The sequence below is a fragment of the Pipistrellus kuhlii genome, unplaced genomic scaffold (genome assembly GCF_014108245.1).
Source record: "Pipistrellus kuhlii isolate mPipKuh1 unplaced genomic scaffold, mPipKuh1.p scaffold_m20_p_14, whole genome shotgun sequence".
NCBI lineage: Eukaryota > Metazoa > Chordata > Mammalia > Chiroptera > Vespertilionidae > Pipistrellus > Pipistrellus kuhlii.
This window is the reverse complement of record NW_023425449.1, coordinates 34,305,681-34,327,415: the sequence shown is the minus strand read 5'-3', so window position 1 is coordinate 34,327,415 and position 21,735 is coordinate 34,305,681. Positions and strand designations below refer to the sequence as shown.

The 21,735-nt window shown below is 40.6% G+C and overlaps 1 protein-coding gene across 1 annotated transcript in view; it reads left to right on the top strand.

The window, feature by feature from the left end:
* Positions 1–21,417, top strand: part of TRPA1 (transient receptor potential cation channel subfamily A member 1) — a 44,766-nt gene extending 23,349 nt beyond the window's left edge. The window contains exons 14-27 of the mRNA XM_036437140.2: positions 322–488; positions 2,203–2,296; positions 3,504–3,563; positions 4,096–4,188; positions 5,595–5,665; positions 6,203–6,365; positions 7,947–8,036; positions 10,684–10,853; positions 13,260–13,389; positions 13,794–13,976; positions 16,768–16,836; positions 17,275–17,388; positions 19,798–19,895; positions 20,485–21,417. Of these exons, the coding sequence (XP_036293033.2) occupies positions 322–488; positions 2,203–2,296; positions 3,504–3,563; positions 4,096–4,188; positions 5,595–5,665; positions 6,203–6,365; positions 7,947–8,036; positions 10,684–10,853; positions 13,260–13,389; positions 13,794–13,976; positions 16,768–16,836; positions 17,275–17,388; positions 19,798–19,895; positions 20,485–20,689 (1,707 nt within the window). The 3' untranslated portion in view covers positions 20,690–21,417. The remainder of the gene's footprint in view (positions 1–321; positions 489–2,202; positions 2,297–3,503; positions 3,564–4,095; positions 4,189–5,594; positions 5,666–6,202; positions 6,366–7,946; positions 8,037–10,683; positions 10,854–13,259; positions 13,390–13,793; positions 13,977–16,767; positions 16,837–17,274; positions 17,389–19,797; positions 19,896–20,484) is intronic.
* Positions 21,418–21,735: the final 318 nt, after the last annotated feature.

Here is a 21,735-nt window from a genome sequence, read left to right as displayed (position 1 = left end):
TTGAAGCATCCTCACCCCGATAGCTTGTCCTTGATCCTCCTGGAGTTATTCCACTGCAAAAAACAAGGCAAAACCACCACTTGGAATTCGCATACACTCCACCCCTTCTCCCCACACACGTGCCATGCTTGAACTATAAACTCGATATTTTAAGGATCGATTCTGAACACCAGTTTTAAATTGTATGCATTTTTGGTATTGAATGGTTAGTTTTGTTACTAATTTCTTTTAAGCAGTTCAACAGTGAAACATGGCAGTAAAATAGCCAAGGGGCGATGAGCCATTGTCATCGTCCTATTTCTGTTCTATTTCCTCTAAAAGAACACAGCGCTGCACTTGGCTGCAAGGGAAGGCCACGCCAAGGCTGCCGCCATCCTCCTGAGCTATGGCGCGGACATCCTGCTGAACCGGCAGCAGGCCTCCTTTCTGCACCTGGCCATTCACAACAAGAGGAAGGAGGTGGTTCTGATGACCATCAGGAACCGAAGGTGTGCTGTCTTCCTGCCCATGGCCTGAGTGTCCCCAGCATGAGGGATAGTTCACAGCTCAGAGGAAACAAAGAGAATAAGTTTCAGCTGTTAATCAACATTTTTGTTGTTAATCCTTACCTGAGGATATTTTCCCATTGATTTTTAGACAGAGTGGAAGGGAGGGAGGGGGAAAAGAGAGAAAGAAACATAGATGTGAGAGAGATTCATTGATTGGTTTCCTAGCACATGAGAGCCCTGACTGGGCCGGGTATCAAACCTGCAACCCAGGTACGTGCCCTTGATCAGAAATTGAACTCATGCCTCTTTGGTGCTCAGGTTGTTGCTCTAACCCAGGGATGGGGAACCTTTTTTCTGCTAATCGTCATTTAGATGTTTATCATATTCTCAGGCCATACAAAAGTATCCAACATTTAATTAATTCGCTGCTAACATCTTGACATGGCCAGACCAAATGATTTTGTGGGCCTTTTATACCTTGCAGACCCTCTGCTTTAACCACTGAGAACATCGGCCACTTACATTACGTTTAATGAGCTCTGGGTGAAGGCAGACATTTTGCTTGACCTCTGGAGCTTGGGCCGCCTTCATGGCTGCCTTGGGAGACTCGGGAGTTCAGGCATTGCAGTGTCTGCACCCTGGTCACGATCAAGCTGGCTCTGCCCTGCCCTATTGGTACTTCCCTGACACTCTCCTGCTAACAGAACCTCCAAAACTGGATGTTGGTGAAATATTCTCCAAGTTGTTGTGACCAGTGCCATCTAATTAATCTCCCTTAACTCCTGGTCTTTTGTGGCAGTGGATTTTTGAACCAGATTCCCAGGAGCTTTTATAATGAAGTTGGAGAGTGGTTGTCCCACTTCTGGTGCCAAAGTTTTTCTATATAATCACAAGGGCCAGTGTCACCCAGTAGTGGACACAGAGGTGAACTATCTCACGGTCCAGGCAGATAAGGCCTTCGTCCATGAGCATGGGACATCCTCGAGATCCATGGCTGATCATTCTTCTGAAGCACCCATCAACACAAGTGTGCAACTTGAACTTTTCTACTGATGGTGCAGATACTCGAGATGGAGTTGTTGATAAGGTTAACAGAAAATCTGAGTAGTTTTTAGAACTAGTCTCCTATGACATAGATTGGCTCTGGAAGGTAACTTATTGGCTCTTCTTTACTTCCTGTCGTAGATCTATTTCCTTTTTGGTATCATAAATATCTTATCCCATCTAACTGGATGGAAAGGAAGAAAGGGTCAGTCTCTGCAGAGTTCTGGCAGGACCCTACTTGTTAATATCCTTGACCCATGTTACTTTGTAGTTTAACTCAATACATGATGAATAAATGGATTAGATGTTAAATATCCTGAGCCCAGTACTCTTGTTGCTCTCCCATGTATGTGAATGTATGAATGTCTCTACCCAACATGACCAGTTTATGACCTCAGGAGGAAAAGAAGGCAAAAGCCTACCTTCTCTAGAAGGCATTTAGAGAAAGAGAAAAGCAATGTTAACAATCATCTTGGAATTTGCCCACATTTCTAATTTCCATTAATGGACAAGGATCCTATTCATAGATTCATCTTGGTTCAAATATTGGTTCCATTGGAATCAATTCAGGTTTCTCATAAAGATACAGATTTGAGTATCAATTGCTAGCTTTGTGGTTGTGACGAACAAAAGAATTAAGACTTGTGTTTTTTATTATTTTGTTTTACAGATGGGATGAATGTCTTAGGGTTTTCAGTCATAATTCTCCAAGCAACAGATGTCCAGTCATGGAAATGGTAGAATACCTTCCCGAATGCATGAAAGTAAGCTCTCCAAACAAAACTCCTTCTGGGTATATGCTTGGCATAAAATATAATGTGAGGATTTGCTGTTATAATCACAACCTAAATAGTAGCAATTTCCATCTTTTAAAAAAGTTTCTAGTTTCCCAGAGTGCATAAGGGAAGTTGGCCAACAAATATTTACGACCTATTTGAATTAAAGAATCCTATTAGTTACGTGGAACACAGAAAATATGGGCAACAGAATTTTTTATTCAAATAATCCAAGTCTAGAGCAGAGATTACTAACGGTAATCGCTGGCTGAACAAATCCTCTAGATGTTTTTAATGGAATGCATGTTATTGTTTCAAATTTGCATTAGTGGATAACATTTAAAACTAGGAGGCCCCCCTTAAATATTTAGATATCTGGCTTCCTATAAAAATCATATCTGGTGACTGGGCCTCTCTGAAAGCAAGGCAGGAATCCCTGGGCCAGTGCAGCAGCTGCTCTTTTGGGCAAGCACCTTCCCACCTCTCACTCCAGCTTCCTCCTTTTGTATATTCAGTTCTAATGCCTTGTGTTAGTTGCCACGTATTGTCCTTGTGCAATTGCTTCCCTGGTGGTAGAGTGATATTTCTCTATACTAGCATATACCTCTATCCAAACTATGAAGAGTAAAAAAGAAGCATCTGGAGGGCCTGCAGTATTTCTCCATGTATCATTATCGCCCTTGCCCTGGCCAGATTGCTAGAAGAATCTAATCAATCCCAGTGCTTAGCGAGCGAGGTACAGAAGCAAACACAGTATCAGTATCAGGCTCCAGCAATGCAGATGGGACCTTGCCAGAGAAAGACCCCAGGGCTCCACTAGAAGCTGATTAAGGAGAAGAAATGATCACTACAAGGTGCTGGGCAAAGGAATCCTTACGTATCTACATCTTCTCTAGAAGCTCAGAAAGATGCCAAATCTTAGGCAAAACCAGGGGGAAATTTCTTACATTTTAGTAAATGTACTTTGCTTCTCAAAGTGAATGGTATTTTACTGAATCACTTTTATTTCTGAGTTTGTGCAGTGGTTAATATTTTATTTTTTAAAATTGGCTCCTGAATGGCATGGGTTATAGTTTATCTTGGAGGCGCAAGAAGCAAAAGAAGGGATGTATCAGGTATTGTTTTAGAAATGGGATCAAATCCTGTCTCCTATGTACTCTTCTGTCCAGTATCTTAGCCACTTTTCCTCCCACAGGTGCTTTTAGATTGCTGCATGACGCCCTCCACGGAAGACAAATCCTGCCGAGACTACCACGTAAGCTTATTTTACCGTAACTGTTTGAAGTTTATTTCATTATAATTCTTTAAAGAATATTAAAAGTATTAGTAGAGTTCCCCAATCTCAAAAGGTGGTAATTATTATGTTCATTTGTCAGATTACTCTATTACCTACTTATGAGATAATTTACCTCTTAGACCCTCATCGGGGGTCTAAGGAATATAAATATTTTACATTTTAATTTTTTAAATAGCATTATTTAGAGTTACTTTTAGTCTTCTATTTTCTTGTATAGTATTGCCTGAAGAATTCAATTCTAAAGGGTGTAAGTGACTATGACTATGAGTTAAAAATCAATGACTATGAGTTAAAAATCAATCGAATAACAGCTTCTTAGGATATTTATTTTTTGAAAGAAATATGCAGTAAGTTAATTTACTTTTGTTCAGATGACATGACTCAACTTTTATTTGAATCAATTTTCAGCAGAATTGTAGGCTTGTGATTTGTCAAGAACAGTTGTGGGTCTATACTAGACTAAAACTTTTAAAAATTTTATCTCCTATAGATTGAGTATAATTTCAGGTATCTTCAATGTCCATTAGAATTCGTGGGGAAAAATGCACAGGATGTTACCTATGAGCCGCTCCCAATCATCAATGTAAGTCCAGCTTTTCATTATCCAGGTAATTTCTACATGGGCTCTGCAATGTTTTGGTGCTATAGTTCAGGAAGGGACCTGGAGAGAATTCCAGATGTATAGTTTTATGTATGTCTGTCACGTGGCCCCAACCTTTATTTTTTAGTAAAAAAAAAAAAAAAAAAAAAAAAAAAAAAAAAAAAAAGAAGCAATAACTTTTCACAATTGCTATAATTTGGTCTCCTTCAAGTTCCACACTCTTGATCACTTTCATCCTTATGGTCATGTTAAACCTGTCCCAACCCAGAATCCAATACACCAAGGACAACATGGGCTGTCCACCTACATGCAGACACATATTTAAGAGTTTGCTCCAGTGTAAATCAGAGGAAATTGTGGGTAATGACATTTAACAGCCATAGCTTCCAAGTTCAGCTGACCAATGGCCCCACCGGAAACTCCAGCTTTCAGAAGCTCCTAGACCCTTCTGGAAGAGTAAATGCAATCAGAGAGCAAGCCCTAAATGCTCAGTGTGGACCCAAATTTCCCGAGAGACTTGTTCTAAACCAGTTCTTAGTCCAGAGAGTTCTTGCACATTTCTAGCTGGTGAGGCACAATAAAAGCTATGAGGCTGATCTACATCAGTCTAAACCAGGGTCTCAGGAAGCAGGTGAGAGGTATGTGATGAGCTCCTGGTGTGAAAGGACATGGCTACTCACTGTTGGTCCGTGTGTTGTTGTTAAATTGCCAGCTCCTGTCTCAGTGGATGAAGGAGGCTCTGGGGGTTCCTCTTCCATCCTCTTGCTAACATCACTTCCTCTATGAATTCACTGAACAATTAAAAATTAATTTTGAGATAGATATTAGTAGTCCCAATAACTCATGAAAAATACAGGCTGATTTAACCACTGTTACGTGTACTTTACTATTTAAAATGCTTCCAGAAAGATAAGCCTGGGTTTCTTCAAGGTAAGACCAAGAGTGTAGCTTTTGCTTATTTATTTTAAATGTCCTTTGCAGTTGTAACTTGTATAAGATTGAAAAGCTGATTATGGGAGGAGGGGCAATGTTAAAATATGTACACAGATAATAATTTAATAAATATAGTTCTTCCAAAAAAATAATAAAAAAAAGAAAAAAAAAGAAAAGCTGATTTCTTTGACTAGTGAGAAAGGGAAATAGACAAACTGAATCAAATACTTGTACCTGTATAAAATGTTTCTCTCTAGCTTTTGTGTGTGTGTGTGTGTGTGTGTGTGTGTTTTAAATAAATTCTTGACAGAACTTTGGTTTCTGAAATTTTCTAAAACAAATAGTTATTACTTTTGTAATATCAGATAAATTTATAAAACCTCAAACAAGAAGCTTAGTTTACACTTGATTGCTTCATATGGTTGTATTTTTATGGATTTTTTCTTATTTCTCAGACAATGGTACACCATAACCGCATAGAGCTTCTCAATCATCCTGTGTGCAAAGAATATTTACTTATGAAATGGTAGGTATTAGGTAGTATTTCTTTTTAATAATATCTCCATTAATTTTATTAAAAGTCTTCTAAATAGTTATGTTTAAGTAGCATTTTCATGTTTGAAAAAAATGTTTTGAAGGCATATTTTGATATAAAATGATGATGCTATTTATTTTTTAATTAAATGACATATTTTGGGGTAGAGGAGAAGTCACTATATAAGACAATGAGAGGCATTTCTGGGCCATGCAGTTTAGTAGAATTAAATGAGGTGAAAGGTGTCTTCCTGGGAAGAGTCAACATGGAATCATTAGATATGTGGTAATGTCGCTGCTCTTTCATTACTTGGTGAGAGATTTTTAAGTAACTCATGGCTTACTGGGAAGTTGTGATTCCTTTTTTTGAAAATTAAAAAATGAATTCGAAGGTCTTCTTGGTTCTAAAGTTCAGTGGATTTACCAAATACATCTCTGAGAGAGATCATAACTACTTTTTCCATGGAATCTTAAGGAAATACTTTTGTTAAAATTCCTCAATTACGGTTTACTATTTTTTTTTTTGTAGGTTGGCTTATGGGTTTAGAGCCCATCTTATGAACCTAGGATCTTATTGCCTTGGTCTTCTGCCTATGACCTTTCTTGTTGTCAATATAAAGCCAGGTATGGCTTTCAACTCAACTGGAATCATCAATGAAACTAGTGATCGTTTAGAAATATTAGACACCAAGGTATTTTTTCATTTATTTTCATATTTCAACCTTTTAAAAGAAAAACTTATTAAAAAGTGTGTTTTTTTTCTTAAGAATATTATCCCCATTAGAAGTTTGAAATGCCAGGACTTTTATGATTAAAACTAGAAGCCCGATGCATGAAAATTCAGGCTAGAATGAGCTTTCCTTTCTTTGGCTGCCAGCACCTCCTTTCCACTCCAGCCCAGCCCCTTTCCATTCAGGCCCTGGAGCTGCCTCTTCCCCCTCTGGGAGCCACCTCTTTCTGCTCTGGCCCTGCCTCCCCACGCTGCCCAGATGCCAAGACACTGGGATGGGACAGAACACCTGTGGTGATGACACAAGTATCCCAACCCCATCATTTGGCACCTGTGTAATCAAATTAACCACCATCTTTGTTGGGTTAATTTGCATACCACTGTTGATTGGCTGGTGGCATAGAGGGGTATGGTCAATTTACATGTTTGTCTATTATTAGCTAAGACTAAAGGCCTGATGCATGAAATTTGTGCAAGAGTAGGACTTCCTTCCCCTGGCTGCCTGCACTGGCTTCCCTCTGGCACTTGGGACCTGGACTTCCCTCGCAGCCTTGGCTTCATCTGGAAGGTCGTCCAGTCTAATTAACATATTACACTTTTATTATTATAGAAACTTTAGGAGAAACTGATAGCATATATGAATAGCCTATGGAATTAATATATGCTAACAGTTTCTCCTAAAGTCCTTTGTGAAGTGAAAAGGACTTTAGGAAAAAAAAATAAATGGGTCAATAAGTTTACAAATTTAATTTAAAGGAATTGACATGTATTAGATGCTAGCTTGAATGCTGAAATAGAAAACTTTAAAATTGGTGTCCAAGAAAGCAGATTTGTGGCTACCAGGGATTGTGAGGAGAGGGGAGTAATGCTTAATGGGTACAGGGTTTTCATTTGGGGTGATGAAGTTATGGAACTAAATGATGATGATGGTGTATAACACTCTGATTGTACTTAATACCACAGAAGTGTACATTTTAAAATTTAAATGTACAGATGAAATGTAAAACTTTCAAAATGATTAATTTTATATTATGTATATTTTATCAGAGTAAAACAATTTTTTGCATAGGTTCATATTTCTTTGGAATTCCATTGGCAATTTCTGAACCTGTCTTAGGACTTACAAAATGACTACGTGTCTTCTTTATATTGGCATTACAGTAATTTTCTGTTTAAAGCAAATATGGACAGTATATAGAAATGAAGCAAAAGGATAACAAAGTAAATATTTAATAGTGGAAATTATTAAGAAATTTGCGCCCTGACCCGTTTGGCTCAGTGGATAGAGCGTCAGCCTGCGGACTGAAAGGTCCCAGGTTCGATTCCACTCAAGGGCATGTACCTTGGTTGCAGGCACATCCCCAGTAGGGTGTGTGCGAGAGGCAGTTGATCAATGTTTCTCTCTCATCAATGTTTCTAACTCTATCTCTCTCCTTGCCTCTCTGTAAAAAAATCAATAAAATATATTTTTAAAACAAGAAATCTGTGTTATTTTAATGTATGCCCTTGTAAGTGCTTATATTATTCTTTTTTTTAATTTCAGGACTCATATTCTATAAAAGTTTGTATGATTTTAGTTTTTTTATCAAGCTTATTTGGATATTGCAAAGAACTCGTCCAAATTTTCCAACAGGTAAACAATACATTTTGTATCTCTAAAATTGGAAATATTTTAATATGCAGAATGCAAATTTAGTATATATTTTAATATGCAGAGTAAATATTTCAATGTCAGAACAAAATCATATACTTGGACAAATGTATAGATTGGAAACATCAAAGATAAACTTCTCCAGATGTAGAAATTGTGAAGTGTTAGATATACTCCCGGCCCTGGACAGTGCTGTTGACATACCTGAAGCTGAGTTGGTCCAAACTGACAAGTCCATGTGGGTCTGTCTAGCTACACATGACTTTTCTGTGTTTTCTCTGATAGCAACTTAATATTTTGCTGACATAAAAGTGAGATTTGAATTTAATAATTTTGAAGGTAACTTTATAAAGAGCTTTCTTGGGCCAAGACTCTATTGCAAATGTGTTTTTTATTCCTTTTTAAAAAAGGAATACTTTATTTATTGCATAAAATTTCAAATTATAATAAAATTGGGGAACTTTCTAGCATACTTTTACTTTCTAGTCTACTTTTTAAAATGGATGAACCAAGTTCAAATCAGATACAAGGATTATGTAAGTTCCCTGTAGGCCCATACTTGGGTTGATAAATGGCATCAGTCTTTTTTTTTAAAAATATATTTTATTGATTTTGTACAGAGAGGAAGGGAGAGAGATAGAGAGTTTAGAAACATCGATGAGAGAGAGTCATCTATCAGCTGCCTCTTGCATACCCCGTACTAAGGATGTGCCTGCAACCAAGGTACATGCTCTTGACCGGAATCGAACCCGGGACCTTTCAGTCCCCAAGCCGACGCTCTATCCATTGAGCCAAACCGGTTTCGGCAGCATCAATCTTTTAGTATTCATTTTTGGGGTATAATTTTTGAGCATGTTACTTTCTGTGTTTTATATCTTTTACACAATACCTCATTTTCTATGGAAATGTAATATGAGCACATGGGTATTTGCATGATGATAATAGTGCTTTGGATTTGTTTTCTATATACATTGCTGAGTACTTTTATCTATATACACTGAGTGGCCATATTATTATGAGCTCTGAATGCCTCTATAAGTTTCTGGGCTTTCCTCATAGAGTCCACTCCTTATTAAGGAAAACTCTGGGGGTGGAGGCCTGGTGCATGAATTTGTGCATGGGTGAGGTCTGGCCATCCTGGCCAAGGGGAGGGGACATGGGTGGTTGGCCGGCTTGCCTGCTGATTGAATTCCTGGTTGAGGGGACAATTTGCATATTAGCCTTTTATTATATAGGATATATACTGAGTGGCCAGATTATTATGCATTCAGATATCATAATAATCTGGCCACTCAGTGTATATAAAAGCCTAAGTAACTAGTAGCTATGATGCACATTGACTACTGAGAGATCAATGCACAGGCATGGAAACATGGAACAGACTGATGAATCTCAGAGGGAAAGGAGAAGGGGTAAGGCAGGAAGAGATTAACCAAAGATCTTATATGCATACTAGAGATTAACCAAAAATCTTATGTGCATGGATTCGTGCACTAATGGATCTCTCACCTTGGCTTGCGGGGATTGGTCCGAAACCAGCAGTCTGACATCCCCCAAGGGGTCTCAGATTAAGAGATGGGAGAGGCCAGGCAGAGGGACCCCTCTAGTCTTACAATATTGAGTCTTCCTATTCATTACTATGGAATGCCTCTCCATTTATTTAGTTCTTAAATTTCATTTATCAGAGTTTTGAAGTTTTCTTCATATAGATATTATATATGTTTTATTAGATTTATACCTAAGTATTTCATTTTGGGGAGTGCTAATGTAAATAATATTGTGTTTTTTATTTCCAGTTCCACTTGTTCATTGCTGGTATTTAGGAAAGCAATTGACATTTGCATAGTAATCTGAATCCTGCAACTTTGCTATAATTATTTATTAGATCTAGAAGTTTTTGTCAATTATCTTGTATTTTCTACATAGACGATCATGTCATCTACAAAGACAATTCAATTTTCTCATCCCACTCTAAATACATATTATTTTCTGTCTTATTGTACCTTTAAAGTACAATGTTTAAAAGGACTGATGGTAAAGAATATCCTTACGATGTATGTACATAGTTTCAGGAAATTGTCACAATTCTGAGAGTTAGACTGTATTGCTCTATTGTATGTTAAATTATTTAGGGCACAGTATGTAATATCTCTTGCCATTTTCAGACATGAAAAGTACAGATTTGGTCTCCACATTTTCTTATTGATAATGGCCTATTCTACATGACATCTTTGAGAATAGAAAATACACCAAATCGGCATGGTAATTTAGTCTTAGCACAGGTCTCAAAACACCTTAGAATCAGAATTAGTTGCTTTGTATCCTAGGAATTCCATATGCATGTCTATATACAGGCAGAAAGGAATTATGAAGCCAACCTGCATACCTCCACTTCCAAAGTTTTCCTTAAGGTGGAGTGGACTGGTCAATAGAAGAGGCTGGGCCACCTCCAACAATGATTAGGACCCCAGAGCACAGTTCAGTCCAGGATGGCAGGAGCTGGCTCCTTGATCCTAAATTCCCAGCTGCAACAGAAAACTCTTATAACTCATTACAAATATATACCCATCCATAAGATGTCATGTCTTGATCTCTACATGGGGTAATTCTTCATTCTTTCCAACCCCAGAAAAGGAATTATTTATTGGATCATAACAATGGAACTGAATGGGTTATCTACACAACGAGCATCATTTTCGTGTTGCCCTTGTTCATCAGTATACCAGCTCACGTGCAGTGGCAATGCGGAGCAATTGCCATTTACTGCTATTGGATGAACTTCTTACTGTATCTTCAGAGGTAAAACTGAATTCAATGACTTCTATTTCCTTTAAATGTCCTTTAGGCATGTTTAATATGAAAAGAGAGCTATTATAAGTCACATAACTATATAGTTGCCTTATTCCTTTTCCAATGTTGTAAACTGTGAAGATTTATTTTATATTATTAAGGAAAAGGGGAGGGAGGTTTGGAGTTCAGAGTATAGACCAGGTATCTCTCAACCTTGGCACTACTGAAATTTGGGACCAGATAATTTTTGTTGTGGGGCTCTGTCTTATGCACTGTAGGATGTTTAGTACCACCTCTGGCCTCTCTCTCCTAGAAACCAGTAAACTGTCCCCTACCCGTGTGACAATAAAAAATTTCTCTAGATAATTGCCGTTATTCTCTGGGTGGAAATCACCTCGAATCAAGAACTACCAGTCTAGTCAAATCTAGATTAAACGTGGGAGTAAATGGGTATAAAAGTATTGCCTATTCTTATTTTGTCTTATTTATCATTTGATAATTATTTACTTTAGATTAGAACAATTAAAAGGAAGTGTTAGGTATGGGGAGTAAAAGTGATAGGAGGGAAAACCGTCAACCCCCGAAACTCTTAATTCTAGAGGGAAAGAATGACCAGGCTCCCCAACCTCCCACACTTGCTAATGTTGAGTTAAATGTGTGATTTCAGCCTGGCCAGGTGGCTCAGTTCTTTGCAGCATCGTCCTATACACCAAAAGGTTGCTGGTTTGATTCCCAGTCAGGGCACGTGCCTAGGTTTCTGGTTCTCCTATATATGTTTCTCTCTCCCATCAGTGTTTATCTCTCTTTCTCTCTGTCTCTCTCTAAACATATCCTCAGGTGAGGATTTTTTAAAATGTCATTTCACACCATCTTTACAATAACAAGAGGTAAATGTTATTGCTCATAGTTTACAAAAGAAGCAGTTGAGGCACTGAGTCAGTAACTTGCCCAAGATCTCAGCTGGTAAGTCAGATGTCGGCATTTTACCAAAGTCGGTCCAACCCCGGGTCTACTATAGGTCTGCATTGCTGTTCTGAGCACAGTGCAGTAGGACTGAGCCCCGCACCACCCCCGGAAAGGACAGTATCTGGTGGAAAGAGCGCTGACCTGGAAGGCAAGAGGCATCCAGACAGGTCCAGGCAGCGCCACTCTTTGGCTTTGTCACTATTAGTGACCTGAGCAAGCTCCTGGATGTCTCTGGAAACTGAGCTTCTACGTCCTCTATTGTCCCTTTCAGCTTTAAAATCTTGTGACTCCCCTTTTAACAGGGTGTCTTGTCAAAGGGAAAGTACTAGTTAGTGATCAGAAGACACCCATTATCTAACCAGACATTTCACAATGTAAGTTGCTGGGGAGACACAGGAGAGTGTAGGGAGCTGCAAGGATGGGAGAGTGAAGCAAGGGTATGTCTGTGCCCGCAATGGTGCCTCCAGGAGGGTGAGCTCATTTTATCACTCCCCACCAAGGCACCACACAACTCGTCTCTCTCATCCCCTCATCAGCTGATAGCAGCATCTTGGCTACTGGGAAGCGATGATTTCTCTCTTCTAATTTGGCAAGTGGTAAAACAACAAAAGATAAAACATTAACAAGGGAAAAGAAAAAAGGCAGATAGTGTGAGTGGATTGAAAGTAAGACTTGACTCTTCATGAATTGTCTCATTTTGGAAAGTAACTGGCCTCAGTTATCTCATTTGTGGAAACTATTGCCTAATGCACGATAAATATTGACCCTGAATGAAATACACTGGGCCAGAAGAGTGATAAATGTATTTTTTTTCTTGCAAGGTTTTAAAAAAATTTTCTAAAATTTTTTCTTTATCAATTAAGGTATTATTTATGTCTGTGTAATAATCCATTGTCCCTCTCCCAGCACATATCCTCACTCCCCTACTGTCTGTGTCTATTGGTTATGCATATATGCATGCATGCGAGTCCTTTTGTTGATCTCTATCCCTCCCCCAACCCTCCCCTGCCTTCCCTCTGAGGTTTGACGGTCTGTTAGATGCTTCTCTGTCTCTGGACTATTTTTGTTCATCATTTTATGTTGTTCATTATATTCCACAAATGAGTGAGATAATGTGATATTTATATTTCTCTGGCTGGCTTATTTCACTTAGCATAATGCTCTCTAGGCCATCCATGTTATTGCAAATGGTAGGAGTTCCTTCTTTTTATAGCAGTGTAGTATTCCATTGTGTAGATGTACCAGTTTTTTAATCCACTCATCTACTTCCAGATCTTAGCTATGGTGAATTGTGCTGCTATGAACATAGGGGTGCATATATTCTTTCTGATCGGTGTTTCTGATTTCTTGGGATATATTCTTACAAGTGGGATTACTGGGTCAAATGGGAGTTCCATTTGGGGGGGGGGGGGGAGTGAATAAATATTTTATTTTTTCAAATCTTCCTAGATTTGAGAACTGTGGGATTTTCATCGTTATGTTGGAGGTAATTATGAAGACTTTGTTGAGATCCACAGTCGTGTTTATCTTCCTCCTTTTGGCCTTTGGACTCAGCTTTTATGTTCTCCTCAGTATACAGGTGAGGAGCTGTGCCTGTGGTTCATTTTGTTGCTGTAAATATTGGGGGTATATATTTATACTGAAGTCTCAGTGGTATATAAAATCAATGGTAGCACAATATTTGAATATTTTCATTTTATCTGATATAGTGGCATTCAAATGACTTTCACTGCTTTATTACATGACTTTTTTTTTCCATTGTCAAAATGTTTATGTGTAATGCACAATGATTTGTGTGCAGAAAAGATCATTTTGATGACTTTGCCACCAGTTTATTGGTAGTTTTTATCCTTGAATTTTAGCAGCTGTAGTCCTATGACTTTAAAAATATTTTAAATAGGATTTTTATCATTTTGCTCTCCAGGAACCATTTTTCATTATATGCATTTTGCATTTCATGGTTTCCTTCCCGTCTCTCCTCAGGATGCTTTCAGCACTCCAGTGCTTTCCATAATCCAGACCTTCAGCATGATGCTAGGAGACATTAATTATCGCGATGCCTTCCTAGAGCCGTTTCTGAGAAATGAACTGGCGTATCCACTTCTGTCCTTTATACAGCTCATTACCTTCACAATGTTTGTCCCAATTGTCCTCATGAATTTACTTGTAAGTAATGTATACCTGAATTTCCTGTTTTTTGATCATTTGAGGCATTTTGCAGTAATTGTTCGGATCCTCCTCCATCTCCCTCCAAGAAGGGAAAAAGGGACACCTGTGAAATCCATCCTTTCACTTAGGCCTGGGTGTGCCGGGCACAATGTGGGGCCCAGGGGATGCAAAGATGCATTCACTTGGCAAATGCTTATCAAGAAATTTCTAAGTGATCCAGACACTCACCCAGGTGCTGGGACACAGAGGTAACAAGACAGATGAATACCCAGTCCTACATGATTATAAACTAGTCGTGAAGTTAAGCAGTAAACAGATAAGTATGCAGCATGATGTCTTGGGGGTGATAAATGCTATGAAGAAGTACAAGGCGGAATATGGATAAAAGATGAATGGTGGGTGCTGCTTTGGGGTTTCCGGGAGCAGGGGAAGGCAAAGGTTAGGCAGAGACCTTCATGGAGTGAAGGAGGAAGAACGCATCTCTTTAATCTCTCATGGACCAGAGATTTAAGTGTGGGAGTGAGGGGTGAAAGGTATTTGCGACAATCAGGTGCCCCTGCTCTAAAGCCAGAGGCTGGCCGCCCCAGCAGATATGGATATGTCCTTGCCTTTCCACAGAGGACCTGTCCAGCCCTGAGCATCCTGGCTGGTGCAGGCAGGAATGCATCCCAGGTCCATGGAGAGTCCTAGCAGGCATTACAGGGCACGTTTTTCCCTTATAGTTTACTCGAATGTGCACATTGTCCACACACATTTTTGGAGCCTGATTATGCACCAGGGACTGTGCTGGGCGGTATTCCCAAAAAGAAAAAATAATAATATAGACTACTTAATGTTTTGATTCACTTACTTGGTACAACTCCAGTTTTATTTTGGTGACATAGAAAAATAAAAGAGGGCAACTAAGAATAATGAAGAAGCCCACATTCGTCTCTCAGACTCACTTCCGTTTGGAAACCCATTCTCCAGAGGAGAACCTGGGTTAGCAGTAGTTCAGGTCGGTGCCACCCTCAGATCTGCATGGCCAGCACAGTGAGCTTCACTGCCTGCTTGTCCCAGGGCAAAATCAGACCCACAGGGCCAAGACTGACACTGTTCTCCTTCCTCAGACTGACTCCGATTCTCCACCCGCCCAGCCCCCTTTTCCTCACTCCTGCCATAAAATACATGTTTGCCCCTTCCCCCTACTTCCTCTTAGCTCGCACCCTCATGGTGCCTCATCCTCACTGCTGCCGAAGGCTGAAGAGTTCCTCCATCTCATCTCATTTCTCTGTCTAATCCTTCTGCAAATTATCACCACAGTCATGCCCTGATCATGAAAAAGTGGGCCCGTCAGTCTCTTTCAATTGTATTTCTATGACTTCTAAAGCTTCAGTCCTTTAGCTCAGAACACAGGATCCTCATGATCTGGATCCGACCCAGATTTCATCCAACTCCCCGCTGTCCGCGGGTGTTACCCAGACACGCTGCAGCACACACGGTCACTGGGTGTGCCAGGCTTTCCTCCTGCCTCCTGGGCTCTGCTCTTCCTTTTCCTGGAAAACCCCCTAATTGGTTAACTCTTTCTAAGCTTTCAGCATTCAGGCCAAGCATCATCTCTGTAGGGAAGACTTTCTTAGTCAGCTACCCCACCCAATCACCGGAGTCTGTTACCATAGTTTTGAGGAGACAAATCGGAGGAAGACAATAAATAATAAAACCTACTTCCTAAGTTATTGTGAGACTGAAATGAGCTAGTATGAAGAATTTAAAACATATATGCATTCAATTAATGTTAGCTACTATTAAATCTTAATACTATTTGATTAACATTTAATATTAATATATTGCTTATTTTAATTAGTAAATTGTGAGGCTTACAAGCTTATAACTTGTATTAATAAATTATGGGACACACAGCTCAGCAGACTCAGGCTTAGATATCTTCAGAGCCAGGCAAGCACCTCTGATGTAAGATCTAAGCCAGAGAGACTGCGCATTACAGTATTTGCAAATTAACAGAAAACATTATCCTGCCAGATAAAAGCTACTGGCAGACTGTATTTGTACACCTGGAATATGCTTTCACTGCTCATTCATTCAGCAGCTCTTTTTGTGTGCCTACTATGTGTCCTGTGCCATTCTAAGCACTGGGCATAGAGTGGTAACCTGGAAGGACAGACAGAGCCCTTCTCTGCTGGAGTTTACTTGACTGTGAGCCGCTCTGGCCTCAGCAAGCAGGGGGTGGCGTCAGCAGAGACAGGTCCTGAGTGTCTCACAGTGGAAGAGTGAGTTAACTTGGACTCAGTAGAACTGAGCTGACAACTTCCCTCACCTAATTCTACCCAGCCATGGATTTGTTTTTACCAGGCCTCAACCACCCTTAAAGTGTCCCTGTTCCTGCCAAACATATATAATATGTAAATCTCTTCATCCCCTCATCTTAATGTTTTAACTTTCCTATGTTGTCCACCTAGATGCTAGACTCCTTGCAGTTTCCAGGCATTTGATATCACATCACTCCTGGCTCCCTCCAAAAGAACATATTTTTACTTGAAATTAAAATGAATTTCAGATTAATTTTTATGTCTTAACTTTTCACAATAACACAATTACTGGACCCACCACAGTGGCCACTGCTGTTAAGAGTTATACAGGCTTCACGGCTCTCCATGGTTTGTGGGAGCAAAGTGTTCAAGGGCCCAGCTGGTGAATTCCATGCCACTCTGGCAGCATCCAGGGAGATGGTAAGTGCATTCTGACATGAGCCATGACGCTGGTTGTGATTCAATGCCGTGTTGTGCTTCAGATTGGTTTGGCAGTCGGGGACATTGCCGAGGTCCAGAAGCACGCCCTGCTGAAGAGGATTGCCATGCAGGTGAGTGTCCTCAGCACCACGCAAACCGTTCACATGCAGGCTAGCTGAGTCCTGAGAACAAGCTGCTGAGCCTGGGCGTTTTCTGAGTGCCGTGCTTGCTGTGCATGTTCTCTGGTGCTCTTGTGGTCCCCAGAGAATGAAAATGAAAAATATATATATCCTACAATAATCTCAGCAGAGGAATTGAGAAATTGCCTAAGCCTCTCTTGAGGTCAACCAGGTAGCTAGCCGTTATCGCGCTGGTGGGTGTGGTGAAAGGTAGGGGCAGGTGACCAGCTGCCAGGGGCCAAGGAAACAGACCCTGCCCCCCGCTCCCCCCAGCAGTCACTGACACAGCAGTCAGTGTTCAGTAGATATGCTAACACTTTGGTCTGTGCAGTGTGAAAATTCCAGCTACTACTGAATGATCCCTATCGATAAATCCAATATGCGCTTTAGGTGGAACTCCATACCAACTTAGAGAAGAAGCTGCCTCTCTGGTTCCTACGCCAAGTGGATCAGAAGTCCATCGTCGTCTATCCCAACAGAGCCAGATACGGCCGTGGGTTACTAGTAAGTACCTGGAACAAACATGGCATAGATTGTGCGACACTGCTTCATTGTGTATCCCAAAGGGTGCCTTTTCATTTTTATTTATTTACATATATATATATATATATATATATATATATATATATATATATATTATTATTATTTCAGAGAGGAAGAGAGAGAGAGAAATGTCAGTGATGAGAGAGAATCACCCATCAGCTGCCTCCTGCACACCCCCTACTGGAGATCTAGCTCACAATCTGGGCATGTGTCCTGGCTGGCAATCAAACTGTGACTTCCTGATTCATAGGTCTACACTCAACCACTGAGCCACATCAACCAGGCCCTTTTTACACACCTTGAGTCACTCTGCCTGTGGGAAACAAATAAGCTTGTTTAAAAGCCACGATCAGGCCAGGATGAGAAAGTGATGGGCAGTGCGGTGGCCTGTCTCCAAGTGGCTCAGCTACAGCTTCAGTGTTAAACATGTGCCAAGTCCCCCTGAGAACACTTGGTGGGTGTACCCTTTAAGTATCCTTTTTGCATTGCAGGTGTGCTGTTTTCCTAACCACACATCACTTAAATATATGTGCAGATTTATGTATGTGTGTGTCTATGTGCCTATATAGAACACATGTGTACATATTCACAGATACATACCCATGGAGTATACATATAGAAAATACACAGAGATTAATCCAGTCCATCTATACTAATAAAAGGGTAATATGCCAATTAGACCAAACAACCTTCCAGATATCTTCCCAGACAAAGCTGTGGTAGCGGAGGTCAAGGCAGAAGCGGTTAGGAGCGATCAGACCAGCAGGGGATCTGTTAGGGGGTGATCAGGCTGGCAGGCAATCAGGCTGGCATGCAGATGAGCAGTTAGGAGCTAGTGATCCCATATTGTGAAAGGGATGTCCGACTGCGGGTTCCGGCCTAAACCGGCAGTTAGACATCCCCCAGGTGGTCCCTGATTGGAGAGGGTGCAGGCAGGCCTGAGAAACCACCCCCTATACCCATGTCCAAATTTCGTGCACTGGGCCTCTAGTTGTATTATAATGGGAAAGGGACTATACTAAGAGTCAGAAGTACTGGATACTAATCTTAACCATCCCTGGGCTCCCTCTCTATGAATATTCTTTCTGAGTTCTTTGTAGATTAAGTTGCCATTGTGTAGTCATAACATGACACAGGAAACCTATGCTAAGTGTCAGCCTATGCTTTATTCTGACTACACTATCGCCCTATCTGATTTCACTCACATCCATGGGTTGCAATTACCACCTAACACAGGAGCTCAGTGATTGATTTCTCTGGCCTATAGCTCTTCTGTGCATTCTGGGCCCCTGTATCCAGCTGTTGACTTGACATCTTTCCTGGTGTGTCTGAAGTTCCTGAAATTCAGCATGTTCAAAACAAACTCTTACAAAACAAGTTCATGCCTTTCATTCTTCCCACGAATTACTCCCTCCCAACATCTCCTACAGGGAAAGGGTGGAAAAGCCCATCCTTCTCCAAAGTTCCTTATGTCAGTTGACATCCACACCATTTGCCTGTGCAGATGGCAGCCTTGACATCACTCCTCCCTCTTCCTATCCTCTAGCTTCAGTCCATCACAGGTTTAGGCCATCAGACTTCCTGGGTGGTCTCCTCTTGCCTGGACTCCTAGAATTACCTCACTCCTGGTCATTTCACATCTGCCCTTGATCCTCTCCAGTTCACAAATCATTTAAAGATCCTAAATTTTTAAAATACTAAAATAGCATTTCAGAAATGTCCCCATGTGAAATTCAGTTGTGTCCCATAAGATGCTGAGCAGTTTGAGAGAAATAGCTTATATTGTGTGAAATACCACCACTTATTTTGTTGTTGTTAATCCTCACCTGAGGATATTTTCTCTATTGCTTTTCAGAGGAAGTGGGAGGCAGAGAGAGAGGAGTAGGGAGAACCACCAATTTGAGAGAGACACATAGCCCCGTAACCTCCTGCACATGCCCCGGTAGCTCTGATGTAACCAGCAACCCAGGCTGTACCCTCGACCTGGAATTGAACCCAAGACCCTTCAGTGCACACAGCACTCCAATCACTGAGCAACACAGGCCAGGATGAAATACCGCCACTTATGGTGGACATTTTTCATGAGAATTTCCCCCTGACAATGATTCACTTAAAACCTTTTCCTAATCAATCCTCCACTCCAGTTTACCCCTTCTTTTGGATTATTTATATATCCTGTACTTTGCTTTGTTATGTGTATAATTTTGTTATACAGCTCTTTGCATGTCTATCTTTCTCAACAGACTGTGAGCTATTGTTAGATATCTGTGCTAGTGTGCCCTGGTTCAGAAGCTGAATTATGGCACGTGTTCAAGAAATAGTTCCCGAGTTGAGTTTAATGTGAATAACTATTCATCTTTTATCCCACAGTGCATATTTCATCAAATATTTTGCACCCAAGAAGTGAGACAAGAAATACCAAATGCGGATACAGCATTAGAAGTAGAAATAATGAAGCAGAAATACCGGTACATATTTCTTCTTTTATCTGTATTTGAGAAACTCAGAATTCTTAACTAATGATGCATGGTAAAGGGTTCCACTGTATATTTGTGCTTATTTTTCTGTGTTAAAGCATGCTTTAGCTCACTGATGCTGCCAGGGGATTGGGAATCATGAGTTTCTGAGCGCACCAATAACTTATTTGCTGCTACTCACCCAGCAGTATTCTGAGTGCATGCATTCCTCATGAGCCATCTCCCATCACACATCAAAGCTCTGAAAGACTGGGAGGCTCCCAGGAGCAGATGCATAGTGTTCAGTGGTTAAGTGCAAGGACTGTGGGGTTCATTTACCCGAGTTCAAGGCACTTAACCTTTCTGTGCAACAGTATGTTAATCTTTAAAATGGAAACCGAAACAAACCATCCGTGAACCAAGAGTATAACTGTAGTAAAATCGCTTATACTTTGACAATATGTGTTCCTGACCAGGATTCTGAACGTCCAGAGTCTGTAATCTGAGCACAGGTAACCCAACACCTGTTAGCACTCTGGTCCCCAGGCCTTGTGCATGTGGAGGGCTGAAATAAACTCATGAAACCTGTGTGTCCCTTTAGGCTGAAGGACGTGACTTCTCTTCTGGAAAAACAGCACGAGCTTATTAAACTCATCATTCAGAAGATGGAAATCATCTCGGAGACAGAGGACGAAGATAACCACAGTTCTTTCCAAGACCGGTATAAGAGAGAGCAGATGGAGCAAAGGAACAGCAAGTGGAATTCTGTGCTGAAAGCAGTGAGGGCCCGCACGCAGAACCCTTAGCAGGAGTCACCCTTCGCAGTGGGCTTCCTGCCTCTGCGTCCCCTGCACAGTAACACACACGCGCAGATATACACGCTGATCTCCAGTGTGGAGAGAGAGGAAAAAGCAGAAAGCTGATTCTGTTCCCCTCCCTCTGAAACCACATCCTGTGTAGAAGTAAACTATCTCCTTCTAATCACATTTTCTGCCAGTCCCTCTGCATTGGGAATATCCTTGCTGATATGTTCAAGTTGGACTTTACCTCTCACTATTTGAATGGGTGGAAAATGATTTGCTAGAACATGCATTTTTGATGATAAGGAGTAATAAATGTAACTGCTGAGCTAGAATGCAAATGTCAATACGAGAGTCTTGCTCGATAATTATGATAATTATATAATATGTAATGCATTAGACAGTGAAGAGTCGCCTTGGCTACTTCCATTTAGTATACTCTTTTGTGTTGGGAGATCCTGTGGGTGGAACCCTGTGTGCTCTGCTCTGATCGTATTAAACGGCCCCACCCTTCTGCTTCCAGCACACCTAATGCCACTCTGAGTTGAGGCTCAGATCCACAGGCCTTGTGATATGCATGACTTTTACTACAGATACCATGTGTTATTTCTGTATTTTTGTTTCTTATCATAATAAATGTAAAACCTATACAGTCACTTCAGTGATTATTGTGAGATGTCCAGTGCATTTAGTTTTTTTGAGATTTGTAAAAATGCCTCCATCACATACGCCCTTTTCTCTTTTGATGTCCAGTGTCAGGCACAGGTCTCTTCAGTCATCTTTTCAAGGTGCTTCTCTCTTTTTAAAAAAATATAAACAACGGTTCTGGAGGTGAGGAGTCCTGGATGAGGGTGTCAACATGGCTGGGTGAGGGCCCTTATCAGGGCCACAGACTTGTTGTTTTATTCTCAAATGGTGAAAAGAAGGAAGGATCTCTCTGGAACCTCTTGGCTAAGAGCATTAATCTCACCCAGGAGGGCCCTGCCTTCCTGACCTAATTACCTCCCAAACACCCCACCTCTTAATACAATCACCTTTGGGGGCTAGGATTT